The sequence below is a fragment of the Bradysia coprophila genome, unplaced genomic scaffold (assembly GCF_014529535.1).
Source record: "Bradysia coprophila strain Holo2 unplaced genomic scaffold, BU_Bcop_v1 contig_232, whole genome shotgun sequence".
Lineage (NCBI taxonomy): Eukaryota > Metazoa > Arthropoda > Insecta > Diptera > Sciaridae > Bradysia > Bradysia coprophila.
Window position 1 is genome coordinate 15,484,371 of NW_023503493.1, and position 20,289 is coordinate 15,504,659.

General features: G+C 36.8%; 2 protein-coding genes across 23 annotated transcripts in view; one reads left to right on the forward strand and one right to left on the reverse strand.

Annotated features, from left to right (window-relative positions):
* LOC119076952 (kinesin-like protein unc-104) overlaps nucleotides 1-20,289 on the forward strand; it is a 37,234-nt gene that overhangs the window by 12,930 nt on the left and 4,015 nt on the right. For 3 of the 22 annotated variants that reach the window (XM_037184005.1, XM_037184007.1, XM_037184006.1), the window contains exons 2-26: nucleotides 9,165-9,297; nucleotides 9,358-9,440; nucleotides 9,515-9,593; nucleotides 9,661-9,824; nucleotides 9,887-10,183; nucleotides 10,244-10,387; nucleotides 10,500-10,502; nucleotides 11,251-11,414; nucleotides 11,482-11,621; nucleotides 11,802-11,843; nucleotides 12,777-13,555; nucleotides 13,619-13,733; nucleotides 13,798-14,158; nucleotides 14,425-14,631; nucleotides 16,499-16,754; nucleotides 16,813-16,963; nucleotides 17,035-17,215; nucleotides 17,277-17,367; nucleotides 17,430-17,974; nucleotides 18,031-18,145; nucleotides 18,213-18,402; nucleotides 18,747-18,859; nucleotides 18,922-19,518; nucleotides 19,579-19,715; nucleotides 19,768-19,884. In XM_037184005.1, the coding sequence (XP_037039900.1) occupies nucleotides 9,198-9,297; nucleotides 9,358-9,440; nucleotides 9,515-9,593; nucleotides 9,661-9,824; nucleotides 9,887-10,183; nucleotides 10,244-10,387; nucleotides 10,500-10,502; nucleotides 11,251-11,414; nucleotides 11,482-11,621; nucleotides 11,802-11,843; nucleotides 12,777-13,555; nucleotides 13,619-13,733; nucleotides 13,798-14,158; nucleotides 14,425-14,631; nucleotides 16,499-16,754; nucleotides 16,813-16,963; nucleotides 17,035-17,215; nucleotides 17,277-17,367; nucleotides 17,430-17,974; nucleotides 18,031-18,145; nucleotides 18,213-18,402; nucleotides 18,747-18,859; nucleotides 18,922-19,518; nucleotides 19,579-19,715; nucleotides 19,768-19,884 (5,171 nt within the window). In that variant the 5' untranslated portion in view covers nucleotides 9,165-9,197. The remainder of the gene's footprint in view (nucleotides 1-9,164; nucleotides 9,298-9,357; nucleotides 9,441-9,514; nucleotides 9,594-9,660; nucleotides 9,825-9,886; nucleotides 10,184-10,243; nucleotides 10,388-10,499; nucleotides 10,503-11,250; nucleotides 11,415-11,481; nucleotides 11,622-11,801; nucleotides 11,844-12,776; nucleotides 13,556-13,618; nucleotides 13,734-13,797; nucleotides 14,159-14,424; nucleotides 14,632-16,498; nucleotides 16,755-16,812; nucleotides 16,964-17,034; nucleotides 17,216-17,276; nucleotides 17,368-17,429; nucleotides 17,975-18,030; nucleotides 18,146-18,212; nucleotides 18,403-18,746; nucleotides 18,860-18,921; nucleotides 19,519-19,578; nucleotides 19,716-19,767; nucleotides 19,885-20,289) is intronic. The other 19 variants (XM_037184008.1, XM_037184013.1, XM_037184012.1 and 16 more) reach the window with 19 other exon arrangements.
* LOC119076954 (phosphatidyl-N-methylethanolamine N-methyltransferase-like) lies at nucleotides 4,853-6,564 on the reverse strand. The gene is made up of 5 exons (XM_037184030.1): nucleotides 6,312-6,564; nucleotides 5,979-6,230; nucleotides 5,802-5,913; nucleotides 5,665-5,739; nucleotides 4,853-5,009 (listed from the first exon to the last, which is right to left on the reverse strand). Exons 1-5 carry the CDS (start codon nucleotides 6,424-6,426, stop codon nucleotides 4,970-4,972), a joined length of 594 nt encoding a protein of 197 aa, XP_037039925.1. The 5' UTR covers nucleotides 6,427-6,564; the 3' UTR covers nucleotides 4,853-4,969.

The following is a 20,289-nucleotide window of genomic DNA, read 5'->3' on the forward strand; positions in this document are numbered from 1 at the left end:
AGTAGCAAACCATGCCCATCCGAGCAGATGGGTAATACGAAAATCTCAGCTCAGACGAGTGAGATTTTAAATCTAGTGACTGAGTTCGTACAATTTATTGAAGTCTCACTTGCGAACAGTCAAGTCTAATTGTGCTAAGTTGAACTTAGGTAAATCAATTTTGAGTTTAAATAAGTGTAGCAGTGCTCGAGTTCGGTCGATCATGGGTCATTAAAAGATATGCTCATCGAGTCTGTATGAATATGGATAAGTTCGATATTGTATGAGCTGCTCTTGATACCATTACCGACGACATTAAATATTTCATCTCAATGTATGATTTTACAACGTCAATTCTACGGACAAAGTTTCTTACAGTTCAGTATTGTTTTATTATTGAAATTAAAAATCAAATCTCAGAAATTATCCTTTACAATAAGTATTTCATTAATGGTATCTGGGTTTAGGTTATTTTTCATTGCAAAAGTATTTTCCCAAACATTACCACAACAAGCTGGAACATGCAGTCTCGTAGTTACCAATTGAAATAATTTTGGCAATGTTTTCTTTCTTGGTTTCCAGTACTTGGTGATTATGTCGAACTCAGATTCGAACGAAGCACTCGAAGTTGGTGGAAAGTTGATGTATTTGGAAACCTCATCTTCTTTTTGTAAATCGGAATCGTTACTTTCGAATCTCGAAAATCGACTTTTTTGTGTTTCACTATCAGGTTTCTTGTGCTTCTTGGCATCATTTTTGTTACCTTCATACAGAGAAAATCGCCCTTTTTTAGGATCCGGGCCTGATGTAGCTTGTTCAAACAATTCATCGTCTAACACAATTTCTTCTAACAAACGTCCAACTTCTTTAATGACTTCGGTCTTTTCGGTTTCGCTAAGCATTTTCAAATACTTGTACCGAGGGTCAAGGAAACAGTCAATCTTGTTTGCCATTGTTGGTCGAAATTTGTAATCAAATTGGGTGTCAATTGCTATCATCAGTGCTTTGATTTCAGACGAGTAATTGCCATGAGTTCGTAAGTGTTCTTTTAAATACGTCCACCATAAAAGCACTTTGTTTGCAGTGGTATGTGTTGTCGCTGAAAGTTCGTTAATTGCTTCAACAAATGGCTCCAAAAATGACTTTAACTCCTCCGCTCTTCGCTTATTTAGAACCAATTTGCTCTTATTCTCATTCTTGAGAGCAATAACAATGTCGTCGTACCGGTCGATGATTGAATGCAACATTGCAACTTTCGACTTCCAATTTCCTTCGTCTTGAATCAATACAAAGTTGTATTGTTCGTTCGACGATATAGCCTGAACAGCACTTCTGCAATTCGATAGAAGTTCGTTTAATTCAACACTGAGAGTTTTTTCAAACGAATCGTCCAAAATGTCGATAATAGTCGATGCAATACAACCTCTTCGTTCAAATGGATATGCCAGCGCTTCAGATAAAATTTCACTTCTTGGACTAACAACAGTCAAGTTCATGAGATCATTTTCATCGCCACCAAAAGATACGAAGCCTTTAGCAATACTTCGTTTAATGCTTTCAACATCGTCGATATCATAACTTGTGGTAAATATAATCTTCTTCTTCAGTTCTTTAACGTCTTTGTCGATAAACTGAATGCTCATGATCAGCAAATCATTTTCGGTAGAACACAAATACTTTCGAGTCTCAATAGTTGCAGAGCAGAAACCAAATTTCTTGGCCTCTCGAAATTTCTTATAATTCTCTTGAACAAAATCCTCTTTCTTGATACGCATTTCACGACGGACACAATTTACATCTGGGTAAATTTTTTTCAACTCAATATTGCCAAACTTGTAGCCCAAAGTAACAAATGATTGTAAGAACTCCGAAAAGTTTGTTGAACCGGAAACAGACTCGTACGAACGGAACTCGTGTGTGCACAGTTTAATAATGTTTTTCATTAGCATGCCTTGAGTTTCTTCTATTTTTGCTGAAGGCAGCTCTCGAAATTTTGATGCATTTTCCAACTCCTGAGGAAAGTTGCATTTGTGACGTAATAAATGCGATGTACCGCTGAGATCCTTAAATTGTAGTAAACCTCTACACTCAATACACTGGACATAATCCACCCGCTGACTGGTTACAGAGTGCTTAATAAGCGAAAATTGTTTCCAGACATCAGACGAGCCGTTCACATTCGGATAAATTTCATATACACCGTCTTCAAGATTCGTTAATATCTCCTTAATTTCCGATGCTTTTCTTTGAGCCTTCGTTTGATTTGTTGCGTTTTCGCCTCCATTCATGGCTCACAAAATGTTTTAAAATTATAAATTCAATAAAATGATGAAGAACAGCAAAGTGTGATTTCTATTTTTCTGATGGCAGTGAAAACCAGATTATTTTGTTTGATTTTTGCGAGTGTCAAGTGTTACTTAATTTTTTTTTAATTTGGTAAAAGGAAACTTGTAAAGTTGAATGTGAGGTTCTCTACTACAATAGTATGTTATCTACTCACTTGGACATCATTTAACCCGAAGGTAAACGATATACCTACATTCAGTAATGCAATAAAGTTAGAACCAAAAACCAAACACTTATTATACTGTAAAGGTCTTGTGAAAATAAATCCATAGCCCACTTCCAAGAGCCGTAGCAATGACATATTTCCCGTACACAAAGACGAAAAAACTATTACCACCAGCCGTCCAACGACGGTTGAGTTACATACATCACCACATTGAAATAAAACATCGTTGCAAAGTAGAATAATGATCACGAAGACAATAGATTCGAAACGTCATTGTTGAAAAGAGTAAACACTTTTATTTGCAATTTTTATATCGAAAAATAACGTAAAAAGACTAAAAGTCAATTTAAGTAAAGAGATATTAATTAATTTTGAAGACGTGCGGTGCGATCTGTGCAGATGGTTACCACAATTTAAGGATCTCATACTAGTCAGGTATTGAAATGACTATAAAACGTATCGAATTCGATTTATACTGTGCGTCGTCTTCGTTATCATTATCGTGTGACAAAATTCTGAGAATGTCATTATCATCTGTGAGCAAATGGACCGAGATAGTAGAATAAATTCTCAAGTCGAACTTTTGCTTCGGTGTTCAGAATCTTGTACTTCAAAAATTAATAGTGGAATTTATAAAATTTTCTGAAAGATTATAGATTATTAGTGCTACCTTGTAACAGACAAATGTAACAACAATTAAGGTATTTAACTGTGGGTTTTTCATTTTTTTCAGACTACATTCGCCACAGTCTCTGGTAAATCAGACCAGGTTTTTGATACACTTCGGTTTTCGCTGTAATTATTACAATAATAAAGCCATACTGAGTTCCTAAAAGTGGTTTTTTGTTTAAAAAATTGTTCGTAAAATTGACGTTGTAAAATCATACATTGAGATGAAATATTTAATGTCGTCTGTAATGGTATCAAGAGCATTTTATACAATATCGAACTCATCCATATTCATACAGACTCGATGAGCATATCTTTTAATGACCCATGATCGACCGAACTCGAGCACTGCTACACTTATTTAAACTCAAAATTGATTTACCTAAGTTCAACTTAGCACAATTAGACTTGACTGTTCGCAAGTGAGACTTCAATAAATTGTACGAACTCAGTCACTAGATTTAAAATCTCACTCGTCTGAGCTGAGATTTTCGTATTACCCATCTGCTCGGATGAGCATGGCTTGCTACTTACTGAATTTGCAGGTCTCTGGTTCTAATCTTCTGAATTTTCTTGGACCTTGAGACTTATAGTCTGACAAGATAAATCACAAATTGACAAATTAGATTGGGGGAATGAATGAATATCATTTCCAGTGAGTTATCTATCGACGAAATTTGTTGTTTTGTTGTTGGTTAGAACTTTTTTTATTCGATGAATAGAGCTCGTTATACATATACTGTGGATTTGATTGATTGTGGGTAATGCGGCACTGATTGAATATTTAAGTAGTAATCTTAAATGTACTTACAAATTATGTTTCCTTCTCGTGTTTTATGAATATTTCGAATTTACATTCATTTTCTGTTTTCCTTTGGTTTTCATTAGCTGATTGATTTAACTTAAGAGATTCTAACTCACAGACTTACTATTTCGGAAATATCCTGGAGGCAAAACCAAAGATTTAATTTCGAATAAGTAAATTCTTTTGTGATTAACATTGATTAATCACTATTTTACTTTGTTTTATTATGATAAGCAACTAACTTACAACTAAATAGCCTCAATACAAACAACACACACTCCACGGATAATAGCGGTAGAGTCAAAATGTGCCAAAATCGTGCAGGGTCAATTTCACATTTTAATGCTAAATGATGTATGGGCGAATTGTTCATCATCGAAAAATACCACTAGTTTAATTCATCACTTTCAATTTGGACCAACGGAACCGCCCGGAACCACTGGAACCACCTGCAAAAATCGAGCAAAAATTTGACTCTGCCGCTATTATCCGTGGAGTGTGTGTTGTTTGTATTGAGGCTATTTACTTACAACGATTAACATAGTTTATCATTTGGTTAACATTTAGTTTTTTACTCGGAAGTTTCAACTGAAAATCCAAATTGAAATGTGTTTACTGAACCGGTCAAAGTAAGGTCTTTATAAAACCCTCAGGACCAGATCTATTCGAAGTCGACATTTCATGGATTTTTCTATGTAAGAGCAGAAGAAAAGTAAGTGTAAGATCTCAATAACGACTCTGCTGCCTCAAGAAGACATTGTTGCTTATTTCTTTGTCTAAAAGTTTTCACATTTTCTAAACCACTTCCTCGATAAAACCATTTCATATTCGCCTTCCCTTCGAGTTTCTTCAAGTAATCTTTGGTTGAATAAAAAATAAATCAAAAGAAAGTTTCAGTAAAACTTTATTTTTGTGCTTAAAAAACTATAAATTATAATTCGTTGTTATGAATTATTGATACATTTTTGGTAAAGAAGGAACATCAACTGTGACACACTGGGCTTCTATTCGTCCTTGGTGGCGTATATCATTGCGGTGAAGGGACTGTTAGAAGAAAAAAATATTTTATTAAATTAAGGAATTGAATGAGGTTCTTCCAAATGATTAATTAATTCTGGTTGCGTAGTCTATAACAAATTTTTAATGCTGCAAAAATCAAAAATCGACTGTGAAATGAAGCAGCAGAGCCTATTTTTGGAAAGTAAATTTACAAAATTTGCTAACAATTTTCCAACATTTCCTGAGATTTGCAGATTTTGTGAAATCTTAGCAAAAGTTGGAAAATTTTAGCAAATCAATTTTCTAAAAATACGTCCTGCTTTCCCAATTTTTCAATTACAATTTCTTGCTGCTGCCCGTTTTTACATTTAATATTAGCTATTAGCTAATTGTCTAGAAATGACCACAACACATATCATCGACCGAATAATTTAAATAAAGAACAGTTAACCAAACATAAAAATAAAACGAAATTGCGTGAAAAGCTGCCTCAGTTACGGATTTTAAATTCACTGAATGTAATTCACTACAGCATAAATCAGATTATTACTTTCGCATCATGACCAACGCAATAAAAACTGTGTTAAGGCCATTGTACCGGCAATGAGCTTTTAATTTCTCTTACGAGGCACAAATTGTTTTATTTTTTTTTATCAATCTACGAAATCTTGAAGAATAAAAATTTAATAAAGTTAATTACCCTTCGAAACGTAATGCAACACGATAAACGACATGAACCACCAGAGTTAATAGTAAACCACTGGGACTAGCGTACCTATAAGTTTTTATTTCGATTTTTGTAAATGATCAAATTATTGTTATTGTAAAAAAGGTTACCATAGTGCTGTACCCAAAAACGAAAATGTACAACCGGTGTACATTGGATTTTCACAGATGTTGAAAGGAAAGCCGGTAACTCGCGAATCTTTTAAAATGCCAAAATAATCACCTGAGTAATATAGAAATGAATTTTCGTGAGTCAAGACACTATGTCTGCAGTTTTTCTTCATTTACCTAAGTACGTTCCAGTGACGCCTAGCGCCCACATCGATGACAATACTAAAACGTTACCACTCAAAAATAATACAATGGCAATCGCTTTGAACACATTCGATTCGAGAAGAGGTAGGATTGGTTGAAGCTCAATCGCCTGAACGTATAAATAGTCCCGTAAAATGCCAAGTGAGAAAATCGTTGCAGCAAAAGCGGCACATGCTCTTAGAGCATTGTTGCCAGCAAGTTTCGTTAAAGCATGACTACGGTATTCTAAGCGGACAAAACAGAAAATTTATGATTCGCCGGCTAAAGGTCTGGTCATTATCGATTTGGTATTATTTATGCAATTACCTACTCTTGCAGCAACATTCCAAAATATTGGATTGAACATAATATTAGCCATTGCATAGTACAATGTTGGCTGTTGGAAATTAATGTAATTGTCTAAAGTGTCTATAATATCCATTCTTTAAAAAGTTTATTTCACAGTTCGAGTTAAAAGAAGAAAAAATTGAAAAGAGCAAAACACCGTCTCAAGTAATCGACCCCAAAATTGTTCAAACGTCTGAACTCTTCAAGAGCTTGAATTGGAATGACTTATTATGCTGGACCGACGAACCAAAGTAAATTATTTTTTTAATCGTCTTCTTTTCGTCACATATTTGTAACCTGTGACCTGGACCGGGTTGAGAATCACGCGATCCTCTAACAAAGTTCCAAAAAGAATTTACGAATACAATTGCAAACGATTACGTTAGCCGTATGTTAATATGCACGACTGATAATCTAAATCCGTCTTTCATTTTTGGGTGTAGTGTCGTATGTATTCAAAAAAGAAAATCTTTTTTTTTTTTATTATCACCATTACAACTAGCCGAAAAAAAAGTTTTACAAACACCTACTCGAAGGCAAATTAGCGAATTAGATAATGATTCGTCGTTATCAGCTGCACAAACAATAATCAACTTGTGTGTAGATATAGGAGTATGTTTTCAAAACTACAACTACATTCCGCTCATATAATTAGCATAGCAACGTCCTACCAGAAGAATTTGGTTAGTGACGGTTGAGTCGATATCGCCAATATTTTGTTGTTGAAAATACTTTTTTTTAAAGAGATATCAAATTCGAATCTACGAAATTGGTACAAGATTTACATTTAACCTTCACTATCTCAAAAAAATGGGATTTTTTCATTAATCTAAAAGATTTCTCGGGTGGATGTATGTACTTAAAAAATCGCCAAAGTTGCGGATATAGTGATCCTTTGTCAGATTCTATACCATGAAGCTTGAAGCGATTTCATGTATATAATGATAAGTATTGGCATGAATACAAATGAAGAATAATAAATGGAAACGATACAGTCGTGTGGTCGTGTCGTTACATAGCTTTGTAATCAAATAGCAAAGTAATCATACAAAAAGCATTCCACAAAATTCAATCGCATTGAAGGTCAACATAGAAGTGGTTATTCTCCAATGCCACGACTGCATTATAGTTTGTTAAGGGTTCGACATGTTAACACACCGAGTAAAACAGGTTGCCAATTTATAATCCAACCAAACCGAAAAACTAAAATTTAATGCGAACAAACACGGAGAGTGAATTTTATTCTCTTGTGTGCGCATTAGATTGAATCGTATACAAAGAAAAACTCTAAGAGAGGTCCCCAAGGGTTGGTCATACCTAACCGAAATTTATTGAACAGTTTTCCTCGACAATAAGGAGCCAATAAACTCTTAACGAGATTATAAATAATAAAGTTAACGGAGATTGATAAGAATGACGTGCTCGTAAAGGACGTAAAGGACGTATACGATGTCAATGTCAAAGCGTGTCGGTATCTCGGTTTCTTATAACTAAACCATCTCAATTTAATAAAAAGCTTTTCTTGTTGCATGAAAATGGCCAAAAATAAAGCTTGTGCGTAATACAATAGACGAGAAAAATTTTTGGTATTTTATTTGTGAGTTTTGATCACGAAAGTCAATTTTCATTTACTGTACACAATGAGGGCACAGCCACAGAGAATGGATGAATAGGATATTTGATATAAACAATTTATTTCGAATAAATTTAGTGTGAAATTGCTTTAACGACATACGAAATATGCTTGAATGAGTTGTGTTGTGTGTTCATTTAAATATTTTCCAGTAAAAATTCGATTTAACAGAAGAAATTTATGCCGAATCTAACGTTCTCTTTTAATCACGTAGCAAGCATAGTAACGGGTGTTCCGAATCGTGACAGGATTTCTTGCCACGATTTGGTGACACTGATAGTTTATTATCCTTGCAGTTAACGTAAAATGGTTGGAAATATAACAATAACACAGGCTCTTAGTGTAATACATGTGGGTGGGTAAAATGTCCTTTATGGGGAACTCATGCTCATGATATGTGCAAGCTATACAACACTCTTTGCAGCGTCACATCATCATTTTCCTTTTTTTCTTTTTTCTGTTTGTGCATTGGTCAGAAGTTGTCGCTTATTCTTGTCGTTATTGTTATCAGTTGACAAAACCGATTGCAAAAGGTGCTCAATTTGTAAAAAGTTTCCAAATAGGGTTCTATCAATACAGGTTATCGTGTTAAAAGAAAGACATTCTAGATCTATAGTAAAAGTATCCCGAGCTATAAACGCTATGCTGACGTTATAAGACCCCACCTTTCGTACGTATCTGAAAATGTCGAGTTTATTATTACAAAACATCCATTAAGCTCTCTCGCATCACAAAAGGTTATGAGGTTTTCTGAATGAAATTTGCAAATCGTTTTTTCATGTTCAGTATTTTTATTGATTATGCTAATCAGTTTTAAAATTGAAATGGTACCACCTCGAGTGATAGATATTATTGGATGTGTGAGACGAGCTGTTACATTTTATCGATTTATTTTGAAAATTTTCGCACTCTGTGCGTGTGCATATTGTATGTTTAATGTGAATAACAAGATTTAGGATATTGGACGTTTTAATGGCAAAGAATGAAAAGGGTATTACTGGGCTTGTTCTCACAATAAGGATTTAAGGATTTTTGCTCCACGAAATTGGTCTTACATTCATCAAGATTAAAGTAGCAAAGAAAAATAAATGGAGAGAAACTGAATGAACGAACATAGTCTGCCCACTCAAATTACCAACGAGAACCGCCAGCAAAAATGTGTAGCAAAAACTCACTAGAATTTTCTCTTTTCTTTTCAGATATACTGAGTGATCACATAGTGATTCACAATCATGTCGTCTGTTAAGGTGGCGGTACGTGTGCGTCCATTTAACTCTCGTGAAATTGGACGAGAGTCAAAATGCATCATCGAAATGAGTGGAGCTACCACCGGTAGATTATTATTATTTTTTACTTACCAGCTGCTCTTTAACTTTCTATTTCATTCTTCAGCCATTACAAATCCAAAAGTTCCTCCTGGAACGGCTGACTCAATTAAACGATTTAACTTTGACTACTCTTACTGGTCACATGATGTAAGTACATTTTTTGAGTAAACTTTTTATTTGCGATTACATAAAGCGATTACAAATGAATTTTTGGGGTACAGCCAAAAGACTTGGAATTTTCCACCCAAGGAATGGTTTATCGGGACATTGGTGAAGAAATGTTGCAACATTCGTTCGATGGTTTGTTATTGTCGATAAAATAGCGTCATTCGAGTCTTAACCAGATCAAAAACGTTTTTCCCTTTAGGATATAACGTTTGCATATTCGCTTATGGACAAACTGGTGCAGGAAAGTCATACACAATGATGGGTAGACAAGAGATCGAAGGACAAGAAGGAATTATTCCGATGCTATGTAAAGATTTGTTTAGACGAATACAGGACGACGCTTCGAATGATTTGAAATTTAATGTAAGATTTATCGACGGCTCGGTGCAACCAACACAATTTCTTCAATTTTTTTTGCATTACAGGTCGAAGTTTCGTACATGGAAATTTACTGCGAACGCGTTCGAGATCTATTAAATCCCAAAAATAAAGGCAATCTAAAAGTTCGAGAGCATCCATTACTCGGACCGTATGTGGAGGACTTATCGAAATTGGCGGTGACATCTTATGAAGACATTCACGATTTGATAGACGAAGGCAATAAAGCTAGAACAGTAGCAGCGACAAATATGAACGAGACCAGTTCTCGTTCGCATGCAGTATTCACAATATTTTTTACACAACAAAGACACGACCAAATGACCGATCTGGTCACCGAAAAGGTAAAATTGGAATCAAACCAAACTGACACAGGCGCATAATGCTTAGCATTAACGTTTCAGGTCTCGAAAATTAGCTTGGTTGATTTGGCTGGATCGGAAAGAGCTGATTCAACTGGTGCAAAGGGAACGCGTTTGAAGGAAGGTGCAAACATTAACAAAAGTCTGACAACGTTGGGTAAAGTCATATCGGCACTAGCAGAAGTTGTAAGTATTCAAATCGTTTATTCTGCTTCGTTTGCAAGATTTTAACCCAATATTTCATTCAATTTTTGCGAATCCATCGTACAAAATTACCTTTTCGGATCATGTTCATTAGTCTGTAAGTATATTTGAGACATTTCGTGTGCGTTTAAGTTGTGTTTGTTTGTCTTCCAATATTTGTTACCATTTTTTACAAACTTTTAACATGGATGAGTAGACAAAAATCCAGTCTTTTGTAGTGGTGACTGACCTTCGTCTAAATATTTGAATTTGAACTGAAGTGATGATCTAATTCATCACTTAACTGCAGGAAAAATGCTCTATTCCATTGATCACAGGATTAGCAGGATTACATTTGCTTCAGAGATTTAGTCAAGTTACCGTTGTTTAACGTCTTAAAACGACAGTTGTATCATCTTCTACTTCTTTTCGTCTTCTACAGTGCCGTCTTTTCCATATGACACTTGGGACAAGTGCCCAAGGCGAATTGGAACCGTAGTCCACAAAAAAAGTTTTTTAAGTTGACTAAGACATGTATAGTACATATAGCGCCCAAAATGAAAATTTGGCGTCCAGAGTGAACATTTGTGGAGCAAATTTAAAAATTGCCCTTGGCGCCAAAAACGCTAAATGCGGCATTGTTGCCATACATGGCTCCGTCACAAATTATACGGGTAAGACGTAAAAGTGTACGCCCTGCACGAGGTGTAATATTTGAGTCTTACTCTCACATGTAAATCGTGATCGTCCTAAACGTATGCATCGGTATTTTCCGTTTTTATTCGTGTACCGCCACTGTACGTTGTCGCCGGCAAGTCTTGTCGACTCCCCAAAATAAATATTTTTTTTTCCTATTCGCCTTTCAGGCATCGAGGAATAAAAAATCGAAAAAAGCTGACTTTATACCATATCGAGATTCTGTCTTAACATGGCTACTTCGCGAAAATCTTGGTGGCAATTCCAAGACTGCCATGATTGCTGCAATATCACCAGCTGATATAAACTATGACGAAACATTAAGCACGCTAAGGTAAACATTACTCCCCTAAAGTAAAATCGTTTGACGTTACTCATTGAATTTTGAAAACCATGAACAGATACGCTGATCGTGCTAAACAAATTGTTTGCAAAGCTGTGGTCAACGAAGACGCAAACGCTAAACTCATTCGTGAACTCAAAGAAGAAATACAAAAACTCCGAGAACTGCTCAAAGCTGAAGGAATCGAGGTTCAAGAAGGTTTGCAATTTTTATTGTTTTTTGTTTTTTGGTTTCAACATCATCCCAAAGAAAAAATAAAAACGAGAAATATTTTTGTTCGTTTTCGTTTATCCATTTGGCGCTATTATTCTAAAAAAAACAAACAAAATTAGCTAAATTAGTTATACTTTAGCCATAAGTAAAATTATTTTCATGTAGGACCGGATGGTAAAGTGGTTTGTGAAAAGCGGGATCCGAATAGTAAGTAGAACTATGCTGTTGGCTGGCTTTTTTCACACACAATCAAAAAAAAAAATCCCAAATAATTTCGTCCCTTCTTTCGTTTTTGACTCTTTTTTCATGTCAACGAGATTCATTTTGCCCATTTTCTTTTTCGTTGTTTTTTATTTAAATTTTATCAAAATGTGGTGTTTTTCATCTAAATTTTTACATTGATTAAATTATGTACCCGTACCCGATGCTTTCATTGTTTGTCCATGTCATTTTTTCTTTTCCAATTTTTTTTATTTTACCTAACTCTTCGGTTGGACAAAACATCAGCAAAAAAGCACACCATTCGAGATGTTACTATTCGGCAATCATTTCAAAATCATTGAACCATTTTAGGCTTATCAAAATTTTACGATTTAAACGTTGACACAAACGAAAAAGGTTTCGTCCAGCCTTAAAATTGAAAATTAAATTCGCAACCAAAAAAAAATCACATTTTATGCTACAGTGGATAACGCTTGTCAGAGTGATCAGCCATGAATAATTTCGGGATCAATACTTAAGTTTCTGGTGTAACAGCAGTCATCTGTGTGTAAAGCTCACTTTCACTAATATTCGTTCCTATTTGCTGATCATTTTAGCACATAGAATAACACCCTAGCGATATAAAAGTAGGTGTAGAGTGGTTCGTTGGTTTGGTATTTTGTTTTAAAGGACATTGTAGATCTGTCTAGTGTTAATTTCACGAGCGGATAAATCCGGCAATACAAATTAATGATTCATTCGTAGACGAAAGACGGAACGATCTACAATAAAAGTCAACTAAAATTATTTGAATAAACGCTGATCACTCTGACGCTCAGACACTTAGTCTCTTATCGTTGTGAAATTTATATCAAAAATTGTTTCCTCTTTGCACATCGAATCGATGTTAAAAGTTTGGCTTTTTTCTGCTTTTTTTAGAAGACGATAGTCAAAAGACCGACTGCATCATCAAGGATAATGTCATTTCGCCCAGCAAAGGACGAACCAGAAACGGTTCCAGCACTGACATGGCTGTTGATCAGCTGCAAGCCAGTGAAAAACTGATTGCCGAGCTAAATGAAACGTGGGAGGATAAGCTTAAACGTACCGAACAAATTCGATTGCAACGCGAAGCAGTTTTTGCTGAAATGGGTGTTGCTGTCAAAGAAGATGGTATCACGGTTGGCGTATTTTCGCCGAAGAAAACACCACATCTTGTGAACTTGAACGAAGATCCGAATTTATCCGAGTGTTTACTGTACTACATAAAGGACGGCATCACGCGATTGGGAACGTCCGAATCGAATCTGCCGCAAGACATTCAACTGTCCGGATCGTACATTCTCAAAGAGCATTGTACGTTTGAGAATCGAAACGGTGTCGTTACATTGATACCGCACAAGGATGCGCTGGTTTATTTGAATGGCAGGCAATTGGTCGATCCCGAAGTTCTGACAACTGGATCGCGTGTTATTTTGGGCAAGAATCATGTTTTTCGATTCACTCATCCGGAACAAGCCCGCGAGATTCGCGAAAAAGTCAATGAAATACCGGAAGCCGGAGGTGAAACGGCTGATTGGAATTTTGCACATTGTGAACTTTTGGAGAAACAGGGCATCGATTTGAAAGCAGAAATGAAAAAACGATTGGTCGCATTGGAGGAACAATTTAAACGTGAGAAAATGCAGGCGGATCAAGAGTTCGAAGAGCAGAGAAAGGTAAGGGGCAAGCTTCGTATTGTAGTGATTTCAATTCTGACATTTTCTTGTTCTTGTTTTTAGTCGTATGAGGCACGAATCGACGCCTTACAGAAACAAGTGGAAGAGCAATCGATGACCATGTCAATGTACAGCAGCTACAGCCCAGAAGATTTTCATCCCGAAGAAGATATTTTCGGTAAGTTGATCAATGGCTACCAACGCCACTTTAAATAACAAAACATTTTCAATTTCCTCCACAGTCAATCCACTGTTCGAATCGTGTTGGACAGCTCGTGAAGCCGGTCTTGCTGCTTGGGCATTCCGCAAATGGCGTTACCATCAATTCACATCACTCAGAGATGACTTGTGGGGCAATGCAATATTCCTGAAGGAGGCAAATGCAATATCCGTCGAATTGAAGAAAAAAGTTCAATTCCAATTCACTCTGCTAACTGACACTCTCTATTCACCGCTACCACCGGAACTGGCACCAGCAGCGCTAACACCTGTTCCGAGTGACGAAGAATTTAGTACGCCACCGGTTCCGAAGACGATTGTTGCCGTCGAAGTTACTGATACCAAGAATGGGGCAACGCATTATTGGACTTTGGATAAATTGAAGTAAGTTGAGAACCGTTTCTCGTTCGTTTCGTTGTTTGTTTTTTCCCATTGTGTTAAGCTTGAATGGTTAACGTTCAGTTGAATTATAACAACAAAATAATCTCCTCAAAGGCATATTTCCCACACTCTCACACAATTGATTTGTTTCGTTTTTTATCGTTGCTTATAATTTAACAAACAGAACTGATTAACTTATGCGATTGAAATATTTTGTTCGATCCATTTCCAATCTACACAAAAAAAATCGTATTTGGGCACATACACAGTTACCGGCTAGAACTAATGCGACACATTTACAACGCTGAAAGTCCACCGTCAATAGTGGATGGTGCGTCGCAATTGGAGTCTGGAAATCAAGAATTATCCGCAACTAGTGCTGCTGGTGGCAATAATAATAATAATCAGCTATTGCAATGCATAACCGACTGTGCCAATGCGTCAAGATTATCTCTGATAAATCTTTTACCTTCTAGGTTTGGAATTGTAACATTTTGTTGACTTTTTTCAATGTTTTTATTCGATTTGTTTCGTTTATTTTCTTGTTATTTTTTTTTTTTATTTCTTTGGTGTCATGTACTGGTGCATTCATTTTTGCGTACATCTGTTTGGAACCACAGCCCCATTTTCTCTCTTCTCGTTTGCACTTCTAAAGTCTTGACTCGTGTGATAATCTGTCAGCAATGCCGACTCGGCATATTTGACGGAAACTTCTGTTATGTGTGAGCAACTTACCGCAATAATTTCTTCAGCTCGAGCCATCTTAGTTGCATTTTTAAAGTGACCGAAAATGAATCGTATGAATTCACTGCGAAGTAATGAAAGTACCGTGAGTCTGCGCATGGCGTATTTTTTGGGAATTTGTTTCTGAAAAATTCAATATTTTCTTATAATTTTTCGGAATTTTTCACAATTCAAATTCTCAAAAAATGGCCCTGAGTCTGCGTGCGTATTATTTTCTCATAAACCCTTGATCTGAAACTTGTAGCTCATTGTTACAGTATCAAAGACGAAAAATGTTTGTTCAGGCACATTTCTTTCCGAGCAATAGGAGTGATCTAACGAGGGTGAGCCATTAATTTCTAAGGTAAGCTGATAGTGTAGATAAATTGGTGCCAAAATGAATTTGTAGTATACGTGCGACATGCGACATGCGACATGCGACAATGAAAATATTGTTGAAAATAGACCTGGTCCAGACAATTGAAAATTTTTTAACTGTTCATGCACCACATGTTCTTAAATTTCATTTTTCATGTGGTTTTTCACAAAGGTTGTTTATCTGCGACGACGTAAATACATGTAGCCCTAATGCTTTCCTATCACTGAAAAACCAATAGCCTGAGAACAAATATTTTTCGTTTTAAGTTGTGTTTCAGTCCTAATGTGTCTAATGAAAAACTTGCACAGGCCTCGGGGCACAAAGATGCGAAAAGATTCGCATAAAACAGAATTCATTTAATGAAGCTTGTCCACTCAGTTTAACTGAGAATTCAATCTCTTCGTAGCGAGTACTGACTACTAACAAAAACGATATCCAAATTACCACTAAGTACGCTAAAAATGAAAGAGAAGCCATGACACCAAAAGCATTTGTAATAATTCCATGATGGAATTTCCATCCATCGAGGAAATATTTTCGAATGTTCGCAGATTTAAACGATATTTTTAGTTTATATTTTTGCTGCGAAACCGTTCATAAAGCACGCCTCATGCCTTTGAGGAAGAGCACTATCACTAAAATTCTATCCTCATTTTTCCATCAAAACTGTCTATGTTTGAAACACTAACAGCCTTCGTTTATTATTTTGCAATTGATTTTGTTGGAATAGTTTCATATTCCGACGCATAAAAAAGCTTAAGAGGGCAGACTAGGTGTGAAGTAGGCTATATATTGAAAAATTGGTTTTAAAATTAATGTAGACCATTTAATGAAAATCTGTTCCAGCAATTAGATGAGCAATATGTTTATCTATCTCTAAAAAATGAAAAACGATTTACAATAAGCAACAGTTGGAAGAAAACCGATTTCCAAAAAAATATTGCATAGCCTAACTTTAAGCAACGTTCATATTTTGGAAATCGGTTTTCTTCCAACTGTTGCTTATTGTAAATCGTTTTTCATTTTTTAGAGATAGATAAACATATTGCTCATCTAATTGCTGGAACAGATTTTCATTAAATGGTCTACATTAATTTTAAAACCAATTTTTCAATATATAGCCTACTTCACACCTAGTCTGCCCTCTTAAACGAGAAAAAGCGCTTTCACGAATTTGTTTTTACATTTTTCTTGAATGACTATACTAACAATCTTGCATCGGTTTTCTTTCTCTCAACCAGACAACGCTTAGAGCTGATGCGAGAAATGTACCATAACGAAGCCGAACTATCACCAACATCACCAGACTACAACGTTGAAAGTTTAACCGGTGGGGATCCATTCTACGATCGGTTTCCGTGGTTCCGCATGGTCGGACGTTCGTTCATTTATTTGAGCAATTTGTTGTATCCTGTTCCACTGGTGCACAAAGTAGCTATCGTCAATGAACGAGGTGACGTTCGAGGCTACTTACGGATTGCTGTGCAACCTGTTATGGTACGCCACCTTTAAAAAATTTGTTAAAGAAAAGATTATTGAACCGATAACATTTCAGGATGAGGAAAGCATTGACTTTAACAACGGTGTGAAGCAATCTGCAAAAATTGTTTTTGGCGAAGAAATGCCCAAACCCAAAACCAGATCTTTGGCTAATGAAAAAGACGAACGTTACATTGAAGGAGGTGAATGCAAAATTGAAGGTAGAAGTGCGTATTAACATTCAATATTCCGCCGGTGCTAACCATTTTCTGTTTGCCTCTCTTTTTTACTTTTAAAGAATTGGAATTGGAAGATGCTGATTCTGGACGTGGCGACTCGAGTGTATCGTCTGAACTTCAAGAAGCTGTTGAAGATGATAATGAACACTTGCAAATTGGAAAGGAATTCACGTTCCGTGTTACTGTACTTCAGGCCACTGGCATTGCAGCAGAATATGCGGATATTTTCTGTCAATTCAAGTGAGTGAAGGCGAAGTAAACGATTTTCAATTCGCAGAAATTTATTGCATCGCATTTACAGTTTCTTGCATCGTCACGAAGAGGCATTCTCAACAGAGCCGGTGAAAAATTCTGGTTCCGGTGCTCCACTTGGATTCTATCACGTTCAAAATGTAAGTACAAAAGTCTACGAAAACTTGAGAGATCAATATGTAACACTTGGCCATTACAACAGATAACGGTTCCGATAACGAAATCATTCATTGACTACCTAAAAACCAAACCGATCATGTTCAAAATCTTCGGCCATTATCAACATCATCCACTGCACAAAGATGCAAAACAAGAATTCCAGGCACGACCACCTCCACGACGAATGTTACCGCCCAGCATTCCCATCAGTCAACCAGTTCGCAGTCCCAAATTTGGCCCATTACCATGCCCACCATCATCAACAGTACTAGCAAAACATGACGTTCTTGTGTGGTTCGAAATCTGTGAACTTGCACCGAACGGTGAATATGTTCCATCTGTGGTCGAGCACAGTGACGATCTTCCATGCCGTGGACTATTTCTATTGCATCAAGGCATTCAGCGTCGTATTCGCATCACCATCGTACATGAACCGACACCGGAAGTGAAATGGAAGGACATTCGAGAATTGGTTGTTGGACGCATTCGTAATACACCCGAACCGGCCGATGAATTTGATGATGATTCGTGTGTATTGTCGCTTGGTCTGTTTCCTGGTGAAGTTATGGAAGTGCCTGGAGATGATAGGTAAGAGTGAAAACTGCGAAAATCTATTCGATGATAACATTATTTGTGCTTTGCAGGTCATTTTTCCGATTTGAAGCAGCCTGGGACAGTAGCTTGCATAATTCAAGTTTACTCAATAGAGTTACACAAACCGGGGAAACTATTTACATTACATTAAGCGCTTACTTAGAGGTATAGCAGACAGTTCTTCTGGAAAAATCGTGAATTCCTCAAATCTTTTTTCCTTTCCTTTTTTTAGTTGGAAAATTGTGCTCGGCCTGCTATTGTCACCAAAGATCTGAGTATGGTCATTTATGGACGCGACGCTCGAACAGGACCAAGATCATTGAAACATCTGTTTTCGGGACAATATCGCAATCCGGAAGCCAATCGATTGTCGGGCGTTTATGAACTCTCATTGAGGAGGGCATCTGAAGCAGGTAGTCCAGGTAGAAATATCTAGAGTAGACTTTGGTAGCTGCAACTATTGTGTTGTAATGCCATTTTGGTATAAAAATTGGCGCCAAAGTGCTTTGCTTCACTAAGTTCGATTGTACCTTTCGCAGACGGCCTTTTAAGCGAAGAGAGTGAAAGACAATCAACCCGAGAAAATATTATTGAAAGTAAAAGATTCGACAAAATTTTCCCCAAAATTATAATATATTGGCCGTCTGTGAAGGGTTGTAGACTTGTCACAGCAAATGAAAATTCGTTGCTACAAACTCTATATTAGTGCCACAGCGATCAGAGTCCTACAGAAACTAAAACTTTCTTTCCTACTTGACATTTTAAGGAGTCCAAAGACGTCAACGCCGAGTATTAGACACAAGTTCCACATATGTTCGAGGTGAAGAAAACCTTCATGGTTGGAGACCAAGAGGAGACTCACTGATTTTCGACCATCAAGTAAGTTCTTCTACCGAATCAAACATTCAGACGAATATTCTAACGAAAAACCATCCATCCAGTGGGAACTTGAAAAATTGACACGTTTGGAAGAGGTTGGTCGAGTGCGTCACTTACTTCAATTGCGCGAACGACTCGGCATGGACACAAATCCAAATCCAACCACAAAAACAGAGAAAGATGTTTGCAATTTAGCTGCACGAGCATCGTCGTCACCCGTACATTTAGTTATTCCGCCGTCACCACAAACACCCGTCAAAGACCATCAACCAATTGTACCCGACCGAGACTACACACAAAAAGAACAGGAATTGATGCTGAAATGCGTGAATTTGATACAAGGACGCATTGGTTGTGGCAAACAGGATTGCGTTGAATCATCAAACAACACATTGCAAGTGGATGCATCGCCCGGTGATGAAGGATGCGCTGATATGAACATGAGTTATTTGTCTGGAAATTCGATAGAATTATGCTCGCCGGATCGTGTAGATATGCCAAACGGCTGGGAAGCGCCAGCACCGGCTCTGCAACCAACATTACCGTTACGACTGTATGTACCGGAATTGGAAGAAATTCGAGTCAGTCCGGTTGTTGCTAGAAAGGGATATTTGAACGTATTGGAACATGGCGGTTCCGGATGGAAAAAGCGATGGGTGGTATGTACATCATTTGTGGAAAATAAGTCCAATATTTAATAACGCGCTTTGTCATTGCAGACGGTTCGTCGTCCTTATGTCTTCATCTATCGATCCGAAAAAGATCCTGTTGAACGGGCAGTATTGAATTTGGGCACAGCACAAGTGGAATGCAGTGAAGATCAGGCAGCTATGGTCAAGATTCCAAACACATTCAGGTAAGCTCATTGCTTGTAGTAGATCAATTGTCTCATACATTATTTTATATAGTTTTGGATTTTGTAGTGTTGTGACCAAACATCGTGGCTATTTGCTACAAACATTGGGTGATAAAGAAGTGCACGACTGGCTGTATGCCATCAATCCATTATTGGCTGGACAAATTCGGTGAGTTTGAATTTGAATATTTTCGGGTTGTTACATTCTTATTCGGATTTTGTTTCTATCGAAACCCTAAGACGTAAGAACGTAAGAACGACGATTGGAAAAAGAAATTGGTAGCCGGAAGACACTTGGTGTCGATTTATTGGCTCAATTTATCTTTTAGTATTGTTGGCAGTAAGCCACTGCTCTCAGTGAAGTTAGGAGCAACCATAGATTTCCCTCATCGGAACTAATTTTTTCAATTTTAAATGAAGCGGGTGAAAAAAAGCTTGTTGAACATAAAATTTAACTAATGTAACCTGACGGTGCATCATCACTTGAGTCTTTAAAAAACCGACAATTTATTAAATTGATGAAGTTTGGTGTCTAATGAAGAGCCGCAGCTCGAAATGCTGCATTGGGTGGATG